The 18,858-nt window shown below is 32.8% G+C and overlaps 2 protein-coding genes across 4 annotated transcripts in view; one reads left to right on the forward strand and one right to left on the reverse strand.

Moving 5' to 3' along the window:
- The window catches only part of LOC142981463 (prestin-like), a 48,955-nt gene extending 31,560 nt beyond the window's left edge, over positions 1-17,395 (reverse strand). Inside the window, exons 1-2 of one of the 3 annotated variants that reach the window (XM_076127406.1) lie at positions 17,259-17,395; positions 6,464-6,611 (exon numbers count right to left, since the gene is read on the reverse strand). In XM_076127406.1, the coding sequence (XP_075983521.1) occupies positions 6,464-6,504 (41 nt within the window). In that variant the 5' untranslated portion in view covers positions 6,505-6,611; positions 17,259-17,395. Of the gene's footprint in view, positions 1-4,214; positions 4,440-6,463; positions 6,612-17,258 lie in introns of those variants that run through there. The other 2 variants (XM_076127404.1, XM_076127403.1) reach the window with 2 other exon arrangements.
- LOC142981465 (mitochondrial fission process protein 1) lies at positions 4,604-10,846 on the forward strand. Its single transcript, XM_076127407.1, has 4 exons — positions 4,604-6,206; positions 6,513-6,640; positions 6,849-6,946; positions 7,219-10,846. The coding sequence occupies exons 1-4, from the start codon at positions 6,152-6,154 to the stop codon at positions 7,391-7,393; spliced, it is 456 nt and encodes a 151-aa protein (XP_075983522.1). The 5' UTR covers positions 4,604-6,151; the 3' UTR covers positions 7,394-10,846.
- Positions 17,396-18,858: the final 1,463 nt, after the last annotated feature.

Genomic DNA, 18,858 nt, shown 5'->3' on the forward strand with positions numbered 1-18,858 from the left:
AATCTCAGGAATTACTTGTCCGATTTGAAAAATTCTTTCAGTGTTAGATAGCCCATTTATCGAGGAAGGCTATAGGCTATTTATCATCACGCTACAACCAAAAGGAGCAGAGAACCAGTAAAAAAAGTTACAAAAATGGGGAAAAATAAGACCCATTCTATCTTATGTGACGCAAGCGAAGTTGTGCGGGTCAGCTAGTAACAAATATATAGCTTATTGATCAATAAATTGTTTGTGTAAACAAACTAATTGTAAAGTTTTTGTTAAATGTTTTGATTCTATAAATGACCTCTACACTGTAGAATTATTACGTTGTTAGTATAACAGTTGTATGGGGAAATACAAACATAACCAACTGGTAATTTGACGGATCTCAGTGTTTGCAGAAGTATTTTAATATACTACCGATTGCGTCATGGCTTCATACTCATAGATAGTTTTAACAACGAATATTATTTAATAGACAGGGACTAAAAAATGGACCAGATATTCTTCATTTAGCCAAATATTAAATTGGAAGACACAAGAAGATGGAATTGGACCATTCCTTGTATAGCCAATAACTAGAGTACCTGGATAGTGGGTGGGTGGAATTGGAGTTACCAGAAGAAAAAAGCATATTGTGCAACGAGATACTCACCTTACATCAAGTCTAATAGAAACACGTGTTGTGTTTGCATTTGCATACCTAATCCTACTTTATATGTAGAGTTCAAGTTTAGAATCTATGTACTTTTAAATAGGACATTTACAACTCTATCATTTTGGTGACGATTTGTCAAGTTTAGAGCCATTACAAAATGTTAATCGACAATCTTTGCTCTTGATGTCAGTGACAAAAATGTTAAAAGTATTGAGTAATTTCATCGTTTAATGTTTACTACGCAAAATACGTAATCTTTAACATCATACACTTGTATGTCAATAAACAAATTATCTTCATAAGCGGTTACTTTATGGTTGTTATAAAAACCTTAAAAACTAAACTAAAGTGTGTGGTATTAATTTATAAGATGTTTGAGTCTTATAGTCATGTGTTGTTGTGTTTTTCTTCTTACACGTGAATATTCTTATAAGGTGAATGACAAAGATTACATCAGATACCTACTGGTGTTGAAAAGGATCGACTTTGTTGTATTGCTATATTTATCACACACACACACACACACACACAGTACAGTACAGATACCGATTATTAGTTCATGCTTCTGATACTTGGTCTCATTACTTCATATTGTAGTTATAGTTTCAATTTGAGCAAACTCATTTGATTTGATTATGATTTTAAACAAGTTTCCTGACACGACTGCTTGTCTGTTCCCAAAAACCTTAAAACTTTTTAACAGATTTTCTTGCAGTTTTCACCAAAAGAACACAGCTCTATAAAACAAAGTCGAAATCGTATTGTGTATCAAATTTTTCACACTTTCGTACTTAAGTAATTAACATTTAGATACCCTTAATTACCGTTTATGGGTTAATTATTAGTAGTAAAATATTTGTACTTCCACTTACTGATTACTATGTGTAACTAAGACATACTGTGACGGGTGACCTTGTTTTACGGTACCACGATAAATTGTTGTATTAGCTCCTTCAGATGTGTTAATTATAAAAACAGACTTCCTTAAAAACATAAGGACATATATATACATAGAATAGCGCCTTTTTTCAGCAATCAGAGACCAAAAACCCCACTTGCTACGATCCCTACAAACTTCCTTTGCTTAATTCACATCCATACAACTTTTCATACAGAATAAACATAAGTATGTACGCAATAGGAGATGTGAATTGAAGAAATTAAATGATATCCTTAATCTCTTGGCAAGAATTGGAGACTTATAGGCTAAGTAAAGCTAGGGTTAGGCCGCCTAATATAATCTTAAGGGGAATTTGCGCAGCAAAGGGGCGGAAAAAGACTATTTTTCTAACTGATGATTCTTAACTTAGCGGTGTGACCAATTAAAGCCGACTATAAATTATTTCTATCTTTGGTTTAATGTCATTGTGTCTGATTATGTCATAGATAGTTATGTTTCTTTTTTAAAACATGCAGCTACCAAAATGCAAATTCACGTTTGTCATTGCGCACGAAAATGACGGCAAGCAACGCAAGTCATTATTATGATCATTATCTTGAAGAATTACCTGTTACAAACACGAGAGAAACGAGTGGTCATCTTTAAAACTTAGATTAATTTTAAAATATAATAATGACTTTAAATAATGATGGTGTTGCATGACGTCTGTGCCTGAATAAGCAGTTTTTGTTTAAACAAAACCGCAAACTTATTTGACAACTTCTTTGAAATGTTTCTTATTTCGTACAGGGAAAACCTAATATTTAAGTCAAACATAATGAGTTATGGTTTCTTTTATATTTTTCCGGGGATCTTTTGCGGAGTTTAATTCATTATGGGTACCTACAATGTATTATTAAGATCATGGTAGATCCGTTCTTGTACATCGTTAATCGTTTGTGTCAGTGCCTTGTCTGTTTTTCGAATATTTTCCATATTAACTAACTGTCCCTTGCTCAACTGAGCCTTTATTGTCAATAAAAGTGACACTTCAGAGACATCCTATTCCTTGATAACCAGGTCGGTGGTCCCCGAATGTCCCCAATAATGACAGAGCTGAGTCTATTCCCTACTTCTGTGGCTTAGAAACGGGATATGGAGTTTTCTCGAGTATGGCACCAATAAGTTGGGTATTGGGTAATAAATATTTCATATCCATTTGTGGCTTACTAAACAACGCATTGGACCACCTAAAGCATCCTAGCAACAGACTGCCTAGTATATTCAATCTCAAATACGTAGTAATTGGTCACGACATAGCCAGCGTGTAAAATGTTCCCGGCTGATTAAACAAGTACTATGTGAATGAGGTATCCGGCAGTATTGTCATAAAGTTTTTATAAATATTGATATTCGTTGCGTGTGCCATTCTTAGAAGGTGCATTACAGTCTATTGTGCATGATAAAAGTTCCTACAGTGTGATTGAACACCGTAAACAATTGCACAGATAGAATCGATTGATTCTTGTTAAAAAATATTGTCTGTCTTCATGGAACAACGCTCTTTCGTGTGGTTATTGAGAAACTATTAGGCAAGAACTAATATATGGCGATATCAAATATTATTGTTTCATAGTGTGTGTAAATATGAATATATTTACTTTTAAATTAGATTCCGGGAAATGACCCCAAACGATAAAGTACCTACTCACTTGTCACTATTAGACAATTGTTTCGATTAGTTACAATAAATGTCTTTTAAGTAAAAGGTCAGATCGAAGGATCAACTTATTTTTGAGGTTTATGAATCAAACGGGAAACTGGAGCAAGCGTGACCTTTGCACGTGAATTAATGATCATCGTAAAAGTCTCGCAATTTTGGCCGATTGCGTTGTGTTAATCCATAGTTTAGTAGAGAAATAGACAAGAACGACGAAGATTAAAAAAAAAATGTTACGATTAAAAAATTCAGGGATGTCTATAATTATATGAATGGTGAAAAGTGCTCAGTCCATTGTTTTCAAAAACCAGAATAGGAATTGAAAAAATAAACTATACCTACTACACTAAAACGTAGGTACTTACCTACGTTTGTTTTTCGAGTTGTTATTAGTTACGAGTTAGGTACGAATAACGAATTTATGATTTAAAAAATTGAAGTTAATTTTTAAATATTAAGAAGACGTGGGTAGCAGATACCTAGGTAACCTACTAGGTACCTCGGCTGGCCTAGGCAGCAGTCGACGAGGAAAACAATAGCAAGAAACGTAGGTGTAATTCCTTAAAATCTAGGCCAATAATTGAATTGAAGTGACCAGTAGTAGGAAAAGAACTCCAAGTAGGTTATTAGTTTTTCAGTCTCTAGTTTTATATAAGTACCTAGGTACCTACTTGGTAAACAATACCGTTGTTATTTACAAAAAGGATAGGTGCAATGTACACCTAGGTAAGCATTTAATTTTAAAAAATTAAATAAAAAAATATCGGTCGTTCATTTTAATTAACTATTTAGGTACCATTAACTAGCGATATAAATAAATGCAAGTTTTTTCATTAAATAAAGAAATAAGATGGGAGCCTAGAGAAATGTTTACAATTAATTAGTGGAACGATAGATTCACTATGTCAATGACACAGATAAACAAGATACCTACAGAAACAATAGGTATTTATGCCAAAATATTCACAAACCAAACTCAATGAAGAATCAGGAAATGGAAGCTGATTATTGCACTTTATTACGTCAAAAACACACGGAAACAATCACTAATAACTTTGTCCTTGTACACTTCACATAAATAGCTTTCTTTACCACAATATTTCACTGAGTAACTGCGTCTAACACAACGCAATGTTTGTACATGTAAACTAAATATAACCTAACACACGTCCTCCTTCATCGAGTACATACAACAAAACAGCTGATTTTGAAGTTCGCTAAAAATCTACTTTGCGATCGTTTGGGGGTGAATGTTTGTATGTCTGACAAACATAAATGCTGCATTATTTTAGACTTGGAAACTTTTCTAATTCCAATTTGATTATAAATATTATGATAAGACATAAAATTTGTTTCTTTAAATTAAGATTTATATTTAAAGACCTAAAGTAAGTTGTTCCATACTGGTCAATTATTAATGAAATATTAGATACAAGGCATTAATAAAGAGTTTATAGATAAAAATACACCTAATACAGCAATAGAATACTTTAAGCGTGAGCGCGACCGTGAAGTGAAATTGTTTTATATAAATAGCGCAATGATCTTCGATAGAGTAATATTAATTGTCATGCGCTCGTGACCTACATTATTATTTAATAAATTATGAGTCATTTTCTTATCGCTTTTGTTTATAATTTGATTGAAGCGTAAGCCGTCTCTCGTCATCAATCAAGATAATAAGAACTACATTGTTTAATTTTTTTGGTGTGGTAACAGCAAATGTGTCAAAATTGTTCTGGGGTTATCCAGTAATAACAATTTCCGTGAAGTAAGGGAAATAAAATAGACAGTAGCGCTACCATGAGTTGGTAACTATAGTCTCCCGGAGACACTGTAGTTCTCGTAAAACTCGAACAGCGCCTCTAGCGGATAGTTAAGGTACCAAAATTGCTACCATGGGTCGCCATATTTAATAACGTGTAGTTAAATTAAACAACAGTGAATGTAGATTGGCTTTGTCGTTCATTCTTTCCCTATTTGAGCCCACTGTTGTAGTTGCGTTCTCACGTTAACTACTCTAGTTTTTAACTACGCCAACTCATGGTAGGGCTACAGTAGCCCTACCATGAGTGATAGTTTTTACTTTTGTTTTTCATGTTTCTTGTTTCACAATAATCAGATAGTCTAGATGAAGGAGAGCGTTCTACTTTGGAAAATATATGACATATTACGCAAAGGCGGTGTTTAGCGCAGCGACGGAGACAGATGAAGTTTCGGTTGCGGTCTAATGTCGCGGTCTCCTATCTGTCTCCATCCTGCCCGCGAATAGTTCGCGAATCCCTAAATAGTTAAGGAAGAAAAAAAATAAATACAAATACGTGACTAGAAATACAAATACGTGACTATTTCAAATACTTTGTAAAAAGTTTACGAAATAAAGGATATTTTGAATTTGAATTTGAATTTGAAAGAAGGCATGATCCTGGCCGTGACGTGATCACGAGTTCATGTTTTGTGGTTGATTATAAATTTTATGTTGGCAGCCCCGTTACATAAACGTCAAATGTCAATCATCAATGAAAGAAAATTTGAAAACGACAGAGATTGATACAATCCAAATTATTTCCGATTTTCTGAATATTATGTAAAGGCCTTCTATTATTAAATTATCTATTACAATCTATTGAGGTGTACAAATATTTACCAAAGCGTTAAGACCAAGTTTCTAGAAGCAGTTCAGTCTAGTTTCATGTGGTGTGTTGTTGTTACCTAACCGAAGATTTTCATTAATTTTCTTGCGAATTAAACTATTATTGTTCATGAAATAGCCAGTTTAACATCTTATTAAATTATCGCAACTTTGTTTTGAACGACTGTCACCGTTTTTGTTAAATAATAGTAGCTTAAAAATGGAGTAAAGTTTAAAGTGTAATTGATTGAGACATTGGTCTTAATTATCGCGGGTATGAGTGCTACTGGCGAGCGAGACTTCTGGAGGGACACGTGGGTGCGGTACCTAGGTATGTGTGACTTTATTACAAATTATTTTTTGTTGCCTTAGAACTCAATTGCTATTATTTTTTATTATTAGTAAAAACTGTTTTGGAAAATTACACACAATTTTCTGATTTCAAACTATCACAAGCAGAACTTTCACAACAACATTTAATTAATTTAACTAAACTTTTACTACAAATATTTTTTTTGGTTTCCACAATTATATTGAACAAAAGTATTTTCTGTTAAAATAAAATAGTATAAAATTTATAAAACTTACCCTTCATCCTGTGTGATGTATTGATCACTGAAGAGATTCATGTCTGCAGGTTATGCCAACGAGGTGGGGGAGTCCTTCCGTCCGATCGTGTCAGCCAAGGCTGTCCGTGCCAGCTATGCAGTCGCCTTCGCATACACACTCGGAGACACTGCAGACAAAAGTTATAAAATGTTACAAGTAGGTTCAAATTTGTGATTACTTTCTTATAATTCTAATTGGAAATACTTTCTCCTAATGCATATAAAATTTCATGAAGACCTCATCTTACTTAACAAAGGCTAGCTCTTTTTAAAATGCTGTAATTTCTAACTATTAATTATTGCCCTTATGGTTGACATCTTGTTAAACGCAATAATAATATATTATGTATTGTATTACATTACAGAAAGATGGTCGTCCAAAACGAGTTCTAATAGAGACAGGAGATGCATTGATCTGGCAGACATTGGCTTCAGTTGCTATACCAGGATTTGTAATAAACAGGTAAATAATCATTGATTTATGCTCTCTAAGAATAAAGTGCTAACAAACAAAAGTACCACAAACTTTCTTCTTCATTTCTCTTATTAATTGATTTCTGCATTTATGTTTATTATTTTCATTAATGCAGTAGCTAGGTGGATTATTAATTTTTAAGTTACTACAACTTATAAGCATACTAAATAAATTAAATCATACCCATAAAATGGAGAGCCTGAAAATTAAAATCTAAAGTTTGTACATACAGTTATTTATTTCCTTAATATTTGTTGCAGGATATGTGCATTATCACACTACTCTTTAGCAAGGTATACAAGAGTGACTCGTGGAGCAAGGAACTGGATAACAGTGGGTATCGGACTCATCTCCATACCGTTCATCGTACACCCCATAGACGATGGGACTACCATGATCATGGACAACACATACCGGAAATGGCTGCAAGTATAATGCATGACTAGATGTTATTTATTTTTATGTAATATTTTTTACAGTTATGATGCCAAATACTCAAATAGTGACGGATATAATTAGAGCCAGTTTTGCAACTTCTGGATTAGTGACGATTAACCTATGTATAGTGTTGTAACCTTGAGGGTTTTACCGATGATGCTCTTTTTGGCCGAAGGTGGCCGTTGCCAAAGCTAAAGCCGAAGCTTCGGTCAGACACAACCTATCTTTACTAATATTACAAAGCTGAAGAGTTTTTGTTTGAACCCGCTAATCTCAGGAACTTCTCATTCGAATTGAAAAAGTATTTTTGTGTTGAATAGACCATTTATCGAGAAGGCTTTGGGTTATACAACAGCACACTACAACCAGTATAAGCAGAGCACGAGTAAAAAATGTTTCAAAAACCGGGAAAATTATGACCTATTCTCTCTTTTGTGATGCAAGCGAAGCAGCGCGAGTCAGCTGGTGTGATAGATAAACCGACAGCAAATGTATGAAATATATTACTCATCGAAATTGCACCGGTTAAGGTAACCAATACTTTTTGAAGTGGTAAAACTGGCTATTAAAGTTATATGTGGCTGATATAATCAGTACAATATTAAATGCATACAAATGTATGTGTAGTATTCCTTGCCATTAAAATAGCAATATTGACCAAAGACTAGCTTAATTAACGCATTACAATTAATATTTGACCAAATATCAATAAGTTCTACAAATTGTAAATGAAGAAAGAAAGATTGTTCTTCCATTTCCATAAAAATAATTAGGCAGAATAGATTAAATATTTGGTAATATTTTTTATTGCTTTGTAATAATGTTGCCAGGTAGTTATGATTTTTTTATCTGTCTTGCATATTTTTTATTTTGCTTATAGTAGCGATAAATAATACATAGAAAACTTACATCGTTACATCGAATCTCGCCAGAGCATAGAAATATTGTTAGTCTTAGCTTAGAAACAGACACCAATGTTTACAAGATTGTTAAAATGTATACTAATTATGAATAAGTTCATATTGTATGAAATTATTACCACAAGTGTTACATTTATCTTGAAAATGTTTGAAAAATCACGATATATAGGAAAGTCTAAGGTGTTTATTTAAAAATCCTAATTAATGACTTTTAATGATCTGGTTTATTAAAAAAGTATATTTTTAAATTTTGTTACTTTTTTTTTCTCAGTTAGACCTTGGTTAGGTCATTGATAGGCGAGTTTTTTTTTCGTATAGTTTTATTGTCTTAGTGAGTTTATCTAAAAATAGCGAGTTCAATTATGATAGTGTTCTGGCACTTTAAAATATAGTATGAATCTTATGAAGGTAGAAGTTTCTAATAGTATACTTAGAATCAATTTATAGCACTCAATGTAATAACGTGATTTCCCTGATTCAAATTTATTATTATCTCTATAAATATGAGTCAAATTATTAAAGATAGAGGTCGATTTTACATAAAAATTGTAAACGACAATGTTAATAATTACATAAGTTTATAAAATTAAATAGTTCAGTAAACTGACGTTATCCGGGGCGGCGCCACTAATGCAACAGCTGCTAGACTCGAGAGTTCATCTTCAAGAATTGAATGTGTTCTATTGAAATCATGTTCATTTCACGTGTATTTAGAAATTATAATCAATTTTATTATTGGATTTGACTACACAAAGATCTGTAAGATAATGTACAACAGTATTATTAGAGATATAGAATATTTATGGAATGCCTATAGCTATGAAGCTTTGCTATGTAAATTGAGGAGAATATACTACGGGTCCCATGTATTGTAGCTTATTTTAGTCTAAAGATAGTTTGGTAATGCGATTTTCGTGCTTCGGAAAGCACGCAAAGCCGTTCTGCGCCTGACCTCTCACGGGTCGTGTCGGTGAACCTTCCCAGTACTTCCCACCAAGCTATGAGAGTAAAGGAAAAGAGTGTACCTGTGTATTGTGCACACACTTGGACATTATAAACAAAGTCCTGCACAGTGCTTTCAATGAAACTGGCCGATGTAGCCGAATATCGGCCAGGAGGGCACTAATGCGCTTTCGCAAAAGGCAGCACAAAATTTTGAATATTAATTTGTATGTAGAAATCTAATTGTAGTTGTCAGCTTGCACTTATATACTTAGGGCCCGTAAAAGGATCTGCAAAGTGTCCTTAAATTAAGCGCAATTTATAAATAAGTATATTTGGACAGTATTTCAAATTATTATAGAATTTTAACCCTGCCACGAGAGTATATTATATTAAATTTTATTAAAGTCTATTTTATTATTATACTTAGTTGTGTTTGGTCGTCCATGTTGTAATTCTTCAAATTCTTTTATCATATTGAAAAGTGTCATGTGAGACAAAAATTCTATCCAATACGGTAAGTTAATAAAAGTTCACAATTCATGAAATAATGTTGAAGAAAAACTGTTTAAACTTCTATAGGTTTAAATAAGCGCCTGTTACAAATTCCTTAGCAATACACAAAACAGCAAAACGAATATTGCTATAACTATTCCATCAGGCGCTTATAATTTTGTATACACAAACAATGGCATATTTTTAATAGCATAGTTATAAAACAATATTTACAAAATAAACACACGTACGTTTTATTTGTTAAAGATCATTATGTAAGCGTATGGAAAATATTGTATGTATATTTTAATTTATATCAAACGCCAACTGTTATTTTTTAGATGCAAAGTAAATAAATTTTCTTGACTTTATCTTGAACTGTCTTCTATTAAGAAATCTGTCAGTATGTCATCATGTAAGGTGAAAAAACGTTACAAATAAATATGTTTATTTACTACAGTTATGAGGACAGTCAGATAAGCTTACGTTTTTATATAAATATTCGGTTTAACTTGTCATACATATACGATGTCCCTGTTTTTAAGTAAACCTTCGCATTTCGAATAAGCCCATTCGCAGGTAAACTAACAGTATATGACATGATATTTATTTAACAACAGGGATTTTTGGGAAACTGAAAACGAAACTACTTTTGAAAGATTTTAACCTTTTCACGGCAAATGTCGACAAAATATAGCGTCGTGAGCACGTTCTGATTTGTCGTGTATAGCTGACCGTGGCGGTCAAAGGGGTAAAGCTGCAGTATTTTAAAAGGTAACATGACGTCAGAACCGGGTAACAGCATGATGTAGTTTACTCAAACAACGCCAAAATATATTATTGACCAGTTTTTTCTTATGTTTTAATATGGACAATCAAATACAACTATGTGCTGCAAATGAAAGCTTAGTTTAGATATTCTTAGAGGCTGTGATAAACGATTCCAAAGTATAATTACTGTATTATTTCTATATTCAATGTATATGATTAAACGCTACAATGTTTAATAACGGAGAAGTATTGTTTAATTTATAGACATTATTTATTCATATTACACCTGTTACCTGTTCAATAAAATATAGTTAATCTCGAATGTTGTTTTATTTCTATTTACATATTATTATATAAGAACAGTAATAGCCAAGTGGTTTAAATTGTGTCTTCCATGCAAGTGGTCGAGGGCTACGCGAGGCAACACAAAAAAGACTTTTCGAAGTTATGTTACGCATTTGGCAAGCGTGATGGACTCTACTAACCTAACCTAACCCCTCATTCCGGGAGTAAACTCTTGCCCAGCAGCTGGACATTATTGGGTTGCATTTATTTATTTACATACATAAAATCACGCAGTGCCGTGCAGTTTCTGGTACGAAATTCAACGAAAATAGAATAAAAAGTTGTGATTGTTGACTCTAATAATTGTTTTGACGTTCTGATCTATACTAAACCTAGTAGATATGATAGATTCCATTTTGAACATGTACTATTTTCTGATACTAAATGAAGTAAAAATAGACAATTATCTCGACATTTGCCAAACCTTTTTATTTTTAATTTATGTCCCATTATCTTTAATAATGCTTGACCAGCAGGAACTGTCTACTTCCAACCAGTATTTTACAAATTACACGTAATTATTAACTATCTAAGTACCTATGTATCTATTTTTGATAACGAGCTAATGCATATTCATTTGTTTTGCTCACTTATCTCACCGGTTTGAGTGAAAAATTGTTTTATCTACACATCAATTAATTACGTCAAAAAAAAAAAAATGTTTCCATACATTTTAACGACAATTTACATGTAGTTTTTGTACAAAACAGGCTTATTTTAATTCATGGCTAAAATAAATAAACATCATTGGACAACTCACACACGGTCATTTAATTCGAAACTAAGCAGAGCTTGTACTATGGTAACCAAATCTATACTAATATTATAAAGCTGAAGAGTTTGTTTGTTTGTTTGAACGCGCTAATCTCAGGAACTACTGGGCCGATTTGAAAAATTCTTTCAGTGTTGGATAGTCCATTTATCGAGGAAGGCTATAGGCTCTATATCATCGCGCTTCGACCAATAGGAGCTAAGTACCAGTAAAAAATGTTACAAAAACAGGGAAAATTTTGACCCATTCTCTCTTATATGTGACGCAAGCGAAGTTGCGCGGGTCAGCTAGTAACTGATAAACATACTTAAGTACATATTTACTTCTAAATACATACTTATAGTATATTAACAAGTGGGGTCAGAAAAAATGCTCATCACACAAATATTTGTCCCAGGTGGGATTTGAACCCATCACAAGCGGCGCTACGGTTATTGCGCCGAGGTAAACACGTTAACCATTGCGCCAAACGTGCTAAACGACATAGTTACAAACTTAGCTATACCTACATGAAAACCTAATTACTTGTCGACAATGGGAAATATAATGGTGGTCTCGTCTTGGTAACATTTTCCATGAAAATATTTCTGTGGCATTTATATGTCCGCTAAGTAGGTATGTATCTTAAAATCGCGATACCTTTATATTTGTGCCACAAAAATTCAAATAGTTGATTTATTTTGGAAACCGACAGACTACACGCAAGGTTGAGGTTAAATTATATTTGGGCCAAAGACAAGTCCTAGAAAGCGATATTACCGCTTTATAATTGTTACTTTCAAATTCGCACTTTCTGAGGTTACACGCTATTTTAGTATTTTTAGTAAGCACTTGAACCAATGTACCTAAATAAATATTGGTGAATGTTAAGTCTTAATATAGAGTTTATAAATAAATTAATGTTTTCGGAACTGTCTCTTATATTTTCTCATATCCTTCGGCTTGTAACCGAAGTATTTTATTCTGAGTTTTGAGCAAGAGCTGTGTGACTTATCGATGTGGTTAAAAGTTGGCGTAAACTCTCTGAAAATACTGCAAAAAGGGTGGGCTGTACTCTGTGGGCCAAATTTAATTGAATAAGAAGTAATTTTCTTTTGAATTTTCTTGTTGTATAATTGCACACGCCTCGAGTACAGAAAAAAAATAAAAAGCAAAAACTTTTGTTTGTTTATTCAATTCTGTTTGAAGGAACATGAGTCGGCATCTAAACCGTGAGACCTAATTCGCGAAATATTGTTTAATACTTTCTTTTGTTACCATAATAACTACTACTAATTCGATTGCCACGAATATCGTATATCTATGAGAAACATAGTATCGTGTTGTCAGTTGAAACGAAATTGAAATTATGGATAAACTCGGACACAAGGTTGTCCATTCAACTAACTAGAGGAACTGAAAGAATTTTGTTATTTTAGTTTATTGTAGATTAGTAATAGATACCTACCTACGTCAAAATAAGTTGCGCGTCGTCTCAATACAATCACGCATAATATTGTCATACCTGTCGGGTTAAATAATAGAAATTAGACAAGCTAAATTATATTTGAGACATTTAGAAAAACCGGCACTAAATGGCGATCGCGCGCAACAATTGAGAATTTTTAACACCAACTTTACTCTAAAAGTTAAATAATTGGCAAACACTCGCTTGAACCACCAGATAACTTTTAAAGGGACCTAGTGTTAGTTCCAGATACGTTGTTATTAATCAAATGTTATTTTGAAATAGGCTTAATTGCATTTGTTTTCAAGATAGTATGAGTATCTAAATTGAGTCTTGAAATTATTAGGCAAAGGTCTTTAATGAAGCACTCGAGAAGGACATGAATTGCATTTTTATGTAAGCTTAGGTACCTAAACTAAAGCTCTCTCAAGTAGTTCCCTTGTTTAATTCTTAACAGTGGTGTTCAAACTAAGTTTTCTGTTTTTAATAGGCATTGAGTAAAGTATTGATTCGTATTATATAACCTATTATAAGTAGATTTATAGGTCACAGGTGAATAGAACTAGAGAGGTTTTTTGTAATACGAAGGAAACCACCACCATCAAGTTTTAATTTGTCGCAGTTATTGACCCCACCGTTGCATTACCCGTCCTATGAAACACGTCATACTAATGACATGTCAGCTATTCTTGCGTACATCCGTCCATCGGCTGTATATAATCATAGATCAGACACTAGTACCTACTGTCTAGCCTGTCTAGTGCACTTGATCAATGAATGAACATGCAACGGGTCGCAATCGTTGAAGGCATGTCATGCGAACTTGCGTGGCCAATAACATTCACTATGTTTAGGTTATGTCTTCACTGGGCTAATTGTAACTGAAATAATGAGTAAACGGTAAAAAAGGTAAGTTTAAGTATTGAAAGATACAAATACCATTCATATTTATCTAGATCAAACCCTGATTTTCTCATTTCAAGAACTATTAAATGGGAATAATTCTAGTGTTACAAAATTGAGGTAATTGAGTAAGTATGTCTTTACGAAAATTGAGTGTGTTTTAAGACCGAAAAGAGGTCCCAAATAGTGTATCGTTTTCCTACCAATCAGGAGGACTCCAAGTAAATAGAACTAAAAGTAAATTAAATACTTAAATGTAACTTTTCATTCTGCATAAGGTAATGAGCTACTTAGATATTTTTCTTTTTTTCTGGTTATGGTAAAACGTGCACTTTCTAGAAAATGATACAAATCACAAGCGATCTTTTGTTTATGATCTACCAAGTATACAGCTACTTTTTGTCTTATTAATTAATTTTATAGTTTGTCTTTTAAACAAAATCATAATTTCGTAGTCAAGTGAGGACGAGTCTTTTATGTTTGTGTCAAGGGTTCTCTCTTACCATAGTTCTCATTTGCACGATGATTGCCACGCTCGAAGTATTTCCACTTTACTATCCATTGTTCAATAATGATGGCCAATTAATACTATTTGACGGGTCATTCTAACTCTACGATTAATGCTTAGATATTATTACTGTTAGCTTTATTACAGCAGCCAAGCGAGGATTGGAGGAATTTACTATCTGTAGTTAAGAAAGTTTATGATAAAATAGTAAGAACTTATTTTATTAATTGTGTTGCAATATTTTTTATTATTAAACTACCTACCTAGCTACTTTTACTAGTAACCTTACTTGCTTCGATCACGTGTATATTTCTTTTTCTTCGCATTTAATTTAATAAAGAAACGCACAATTAATTTTCGTTAATAAGAGGTTATGATAGAGAATTTTACATGAACGTTAGTAAAGCTACCTAAATGATTTGTGTTATGTCAGTTAAGAATCGTTGTATGGTGGAAAACGTCCGAAAAATCTGATTTAATTAGCATTAGTAACCGCTGATTTTAAATCTCACAGAAAATAAATATTGATTTAATGACCTATCTGACCTTATAATTCTCTTGATAGTCAGATTTTGGCTGATCTTAAAAGTGTGATGATCTGACTTTGTGACCAACAAAGTAACATACACTAACATAATCGTGATGATGGAATGATGTTCACTAAGCCACAAGCGCCTCTTCTTCCAGCTCTTAACTAAAATGTCAATGAGCGCTTAATGCAGAAAGTTCTGGAATATCAAAGATCAGAACTGTTAGACAACGTTCAGTAATTGACTTGATGTCAATTGGGTGAAATGGGTTGCGTTCCAATAAGTGCCCTCGACAGGGTAAACAACTTCGTGTGGTAAGTATTAGTACCTACCTACTTACTTGTAAAAATTATGTAAAGATTGGTTATCAAAGACTCTAGTGAGTGAGAATGTAAGAAAGTCTGACTGTTCCTTTAATCTTACTTATTTTTATAAATGCGAAACATTTGAAGTTTTGATGAATTCTTGTTACTTAATCACGTCAAAACACAACGGATTTTTTAACTGAAATTTGGTATTTACACCTGGATTAACACACGGGCTACTCTTTTTACCGGGAAATATTTACACGCGGTCTAAGTCGAAGGCAAAATCTAGTACGAGTATAATTTTGTTTTAGTTTAATTATTTCGTATGTGTTTCATGTTATTGGTGTATGATCTTTCAAAGTATAACCAGCTTATGTTGAAGTTATCTAACTGGGCACTTCAGTCACAAGTATGTAGACGTAAAAGTAAAAAAAGAAACCCTTTTTATCTTTCAAAAATACAGTTTACTTTTATTAAATCATCAATTTAATTTACGAAGAGGGATTAATAACCCCCTGACCGAATCATTAGCTATTTTGTTAATTAATTTATGGTGTTAATTCAAAGACAACGCAAAATACCTGTTATTTTGTTAATTCTTTGCTTCTATCTTATTTTATTTCGCATATTTCTAACAAAACTTGATTTTGTGATAATTAAGTGATTTTATGCAAGTGACATTATCTATGTATATTTATGTCGTGGTGTTTGTTTAATTATTATAAAAGATAATCAGATGAAGCCCGATTGGATGAAGGTCAATGATGTAAATTCAAAATACGTAGAAAATTGGTAGCTAAGATTTCAGTGCATGAAGAAAATCAGGCATAACAGTAAATCTTAGGTAATTACGCTCATCGTAAAGTAATCATCCATCGTGGATGGGTGGCCGCTGATTGGTTTTCCACCTGGACGTCTACGTGATTTAAAGAGCACGTAAAATGTCGGTCCTGGTTGTGAATAAAGATAAGCCATGTCAAAGGCAATCGGGCGGCTTGAACGCCTTTGACACTAGGTTAACCACTAACCATACGATGAATAAATCTGTCAATATGCTCGCATACAGCTGTATTTATACACTTTTAGAAAAGATGAATATACTAGACTGGCACCAGTATAGATGGAAAGAAGAAAGAATGAAAGAAGAAAGTTTATTTAGTGAAACCAGCACAGAGACACACAAGAAAGATATAAAGTACAAGAAGGTGTAAAAGTAACAAACTCGGATGATCTAGAGGGCTCTACCCAGTACCTCTAGATACCTTAGATAGATCCCTCACCCCTCCCCACCCTTACACTATTTAGAACCCCCCTATATACAATTGATTGCATTCAATTTTATTGATTTCTGCAGTAAACTCACGTGTGCACTAATGATTTTTCATTAAGTACCGTTTGTTGTAAATATTGTGTTACATAAAATGAAAATAATTGCCTATTAGTTGGTAACGTGATTGAAAACCTGATAAAAATCTTTTAGTTGTACACACCGACTGTATGTAAGAACCAAAATGACATACATTTGGGTTAATTTTATTGCACCCCCTTTATCATCGGGAGTTAAAAAGCAAAATAATAATTTAAATAAGGTATCTAATGATAATTAAAACAAAAAATCTATCTCAATTGACAAATCTCATATTTATACTTGTATAGGACTACCAGAACAATTTAAAGTGTGCTCAAAATCTCCTATTGCTAAAATATGAAACTACATATTTATTGCGCACTATTACTATTAATTCACATAAATAACTTAATAGAATTTCGCTATCGCATTTCCAATATTCAACAGTATTATTCCTGAAATACTAAACTAAATTTACATAACCAGAGTAATAAAATAAACAATAAAAATACACGCACCAACGCAATACACTTACACAACAAACTAAACGAAAAAAAAAGAAAAAATACGAACCTAATTTTCCAAACTAACTAAATATTTCACTGCACTGAAACTTTACACTAATGTCTTTTACAAAAATACGAAATTAATTAATAAATAATTATATTTCGCGTATTATTTTCCGTCAAGAACGTGTGTGCTACCCTCGGTACGGTATTTCACTGGACGGTGCGCAAGCGCCGGCGTAACTCCCATGTTTAGTTGGTGCAAGCAACGAGCGCCGCGACAAGCGATTTTATACTTTAAAAGTGGTCAAACTAGAAAAGGATTCTACAATTTGCATTGCTAATTTTTGTCGTTAATTAATTAATGTTTTTTATGGTTAAAGACAGCGTTTCTTAACCTGCGGGCAGTTTGATTTTAAAGAGGTTTATTGAAATTGTATGAAAGATTAGACTTTGCAAGCTTTGTCCGCGTGAAAAGATTTTCACGTATGTAAGGAGTTAATTCGGGTTATAAACTATTTGTTTACCAAATCTGATAAATATCCATTCGTTATCATTATGCGAGAAAGAGTAACAAACGTGCATACATACATCCTTCCTTACAAACTCTTGCATTTATATTAATAGGATTGATATTGTAACTTAACCCTTATTTTTTCTTTATTCTTTTCTTATCTTATAAAAGAGTTTGCCATTAAAATGCTCCATAAAGATGAATGAAAGTTGCATAATATACATTCATAGATATGAATAGGTTTTAAATGGGCATATTAATTGTTACGCTGTGGTCAAGTAATAACTATCAAATTAACCGCAAAAAACAGATTGAGAAAGACTGAGTTAGCTGTTTACATATCACATGAATATTAAATATCTATCAATAAAATAAATAGTATGCAAAGATTTTAAGACAAAATATAAGAATCTACTCTACTCTGATGTAAAGTTCACAGCCGGTCATATACATTTTTAATGAAATCATTAAATTATTAGAACCACTTTATGTTTGTATTTTTTAAGAAAACTAAGCAGATGCAATTACGCGCTATTTTTCACGGACAAGTATTCGCCTGCCATAATAATCGTTGAAGGTTCGAACTCAATCAATAACTTTTCGGAAGTTACGTATGCGTTAAAAATTATATAATGACTTGTTCTAAGGGGGATGGAAAACATTTACATGCCTGAGATTTGTTTGATCAGTTCTTGAAGAGACGCTAACTCCTCAACCTGGCCCTTGGCCAGCGTGATAGACTGAAGGTGTAACCCCTCCCTCATTCCGGGAGATCTTGTCCTTTCAGTAATGTCTTAATTTTTTTTACAACTCTCTTTATAAATGACACTCAATAAACACTTAAACAATTTTTTTACGTAATTTTTGCACAGTAATATGCAGTAATAGTGCATAATTTGTAAAAATTACACTTGTGTAAACAGAAGACATTTTTTTAACCAGACATTGCATTTGGTAAGTACCAAAACGTTATCATGATCTAATTTGTAAGGAGACGTGTCGCGTCGCTCAAACCATAGACTACCTAGATCTGGAACTGTAAAATTTTGTACCTGATTCGAGCCAATAACCTATTTTCAATTCTGCGTGGTAGAGACATCTAATAGCACTATGAAAAGGCAGTTACAATTTCCAAAATGATAGCATGCTAGCT

Source organism: Anticarsia gemmatalis, chromosome 20 (genome assembly GCF_050436995.1).
Source record: "Anticarsia gemmatalis isolate Benzon Research Colony breed Stoneville strain chromosome 20, ilAntGemm2 primary, whole genome shotgun sequence".
Lineage (NCBI taxonomy): Eukaryota > Metazoa > Arthropoda > Insecta > Lepidoptera > Erebidae > Anticarsia > Anticarsia gemmatalis.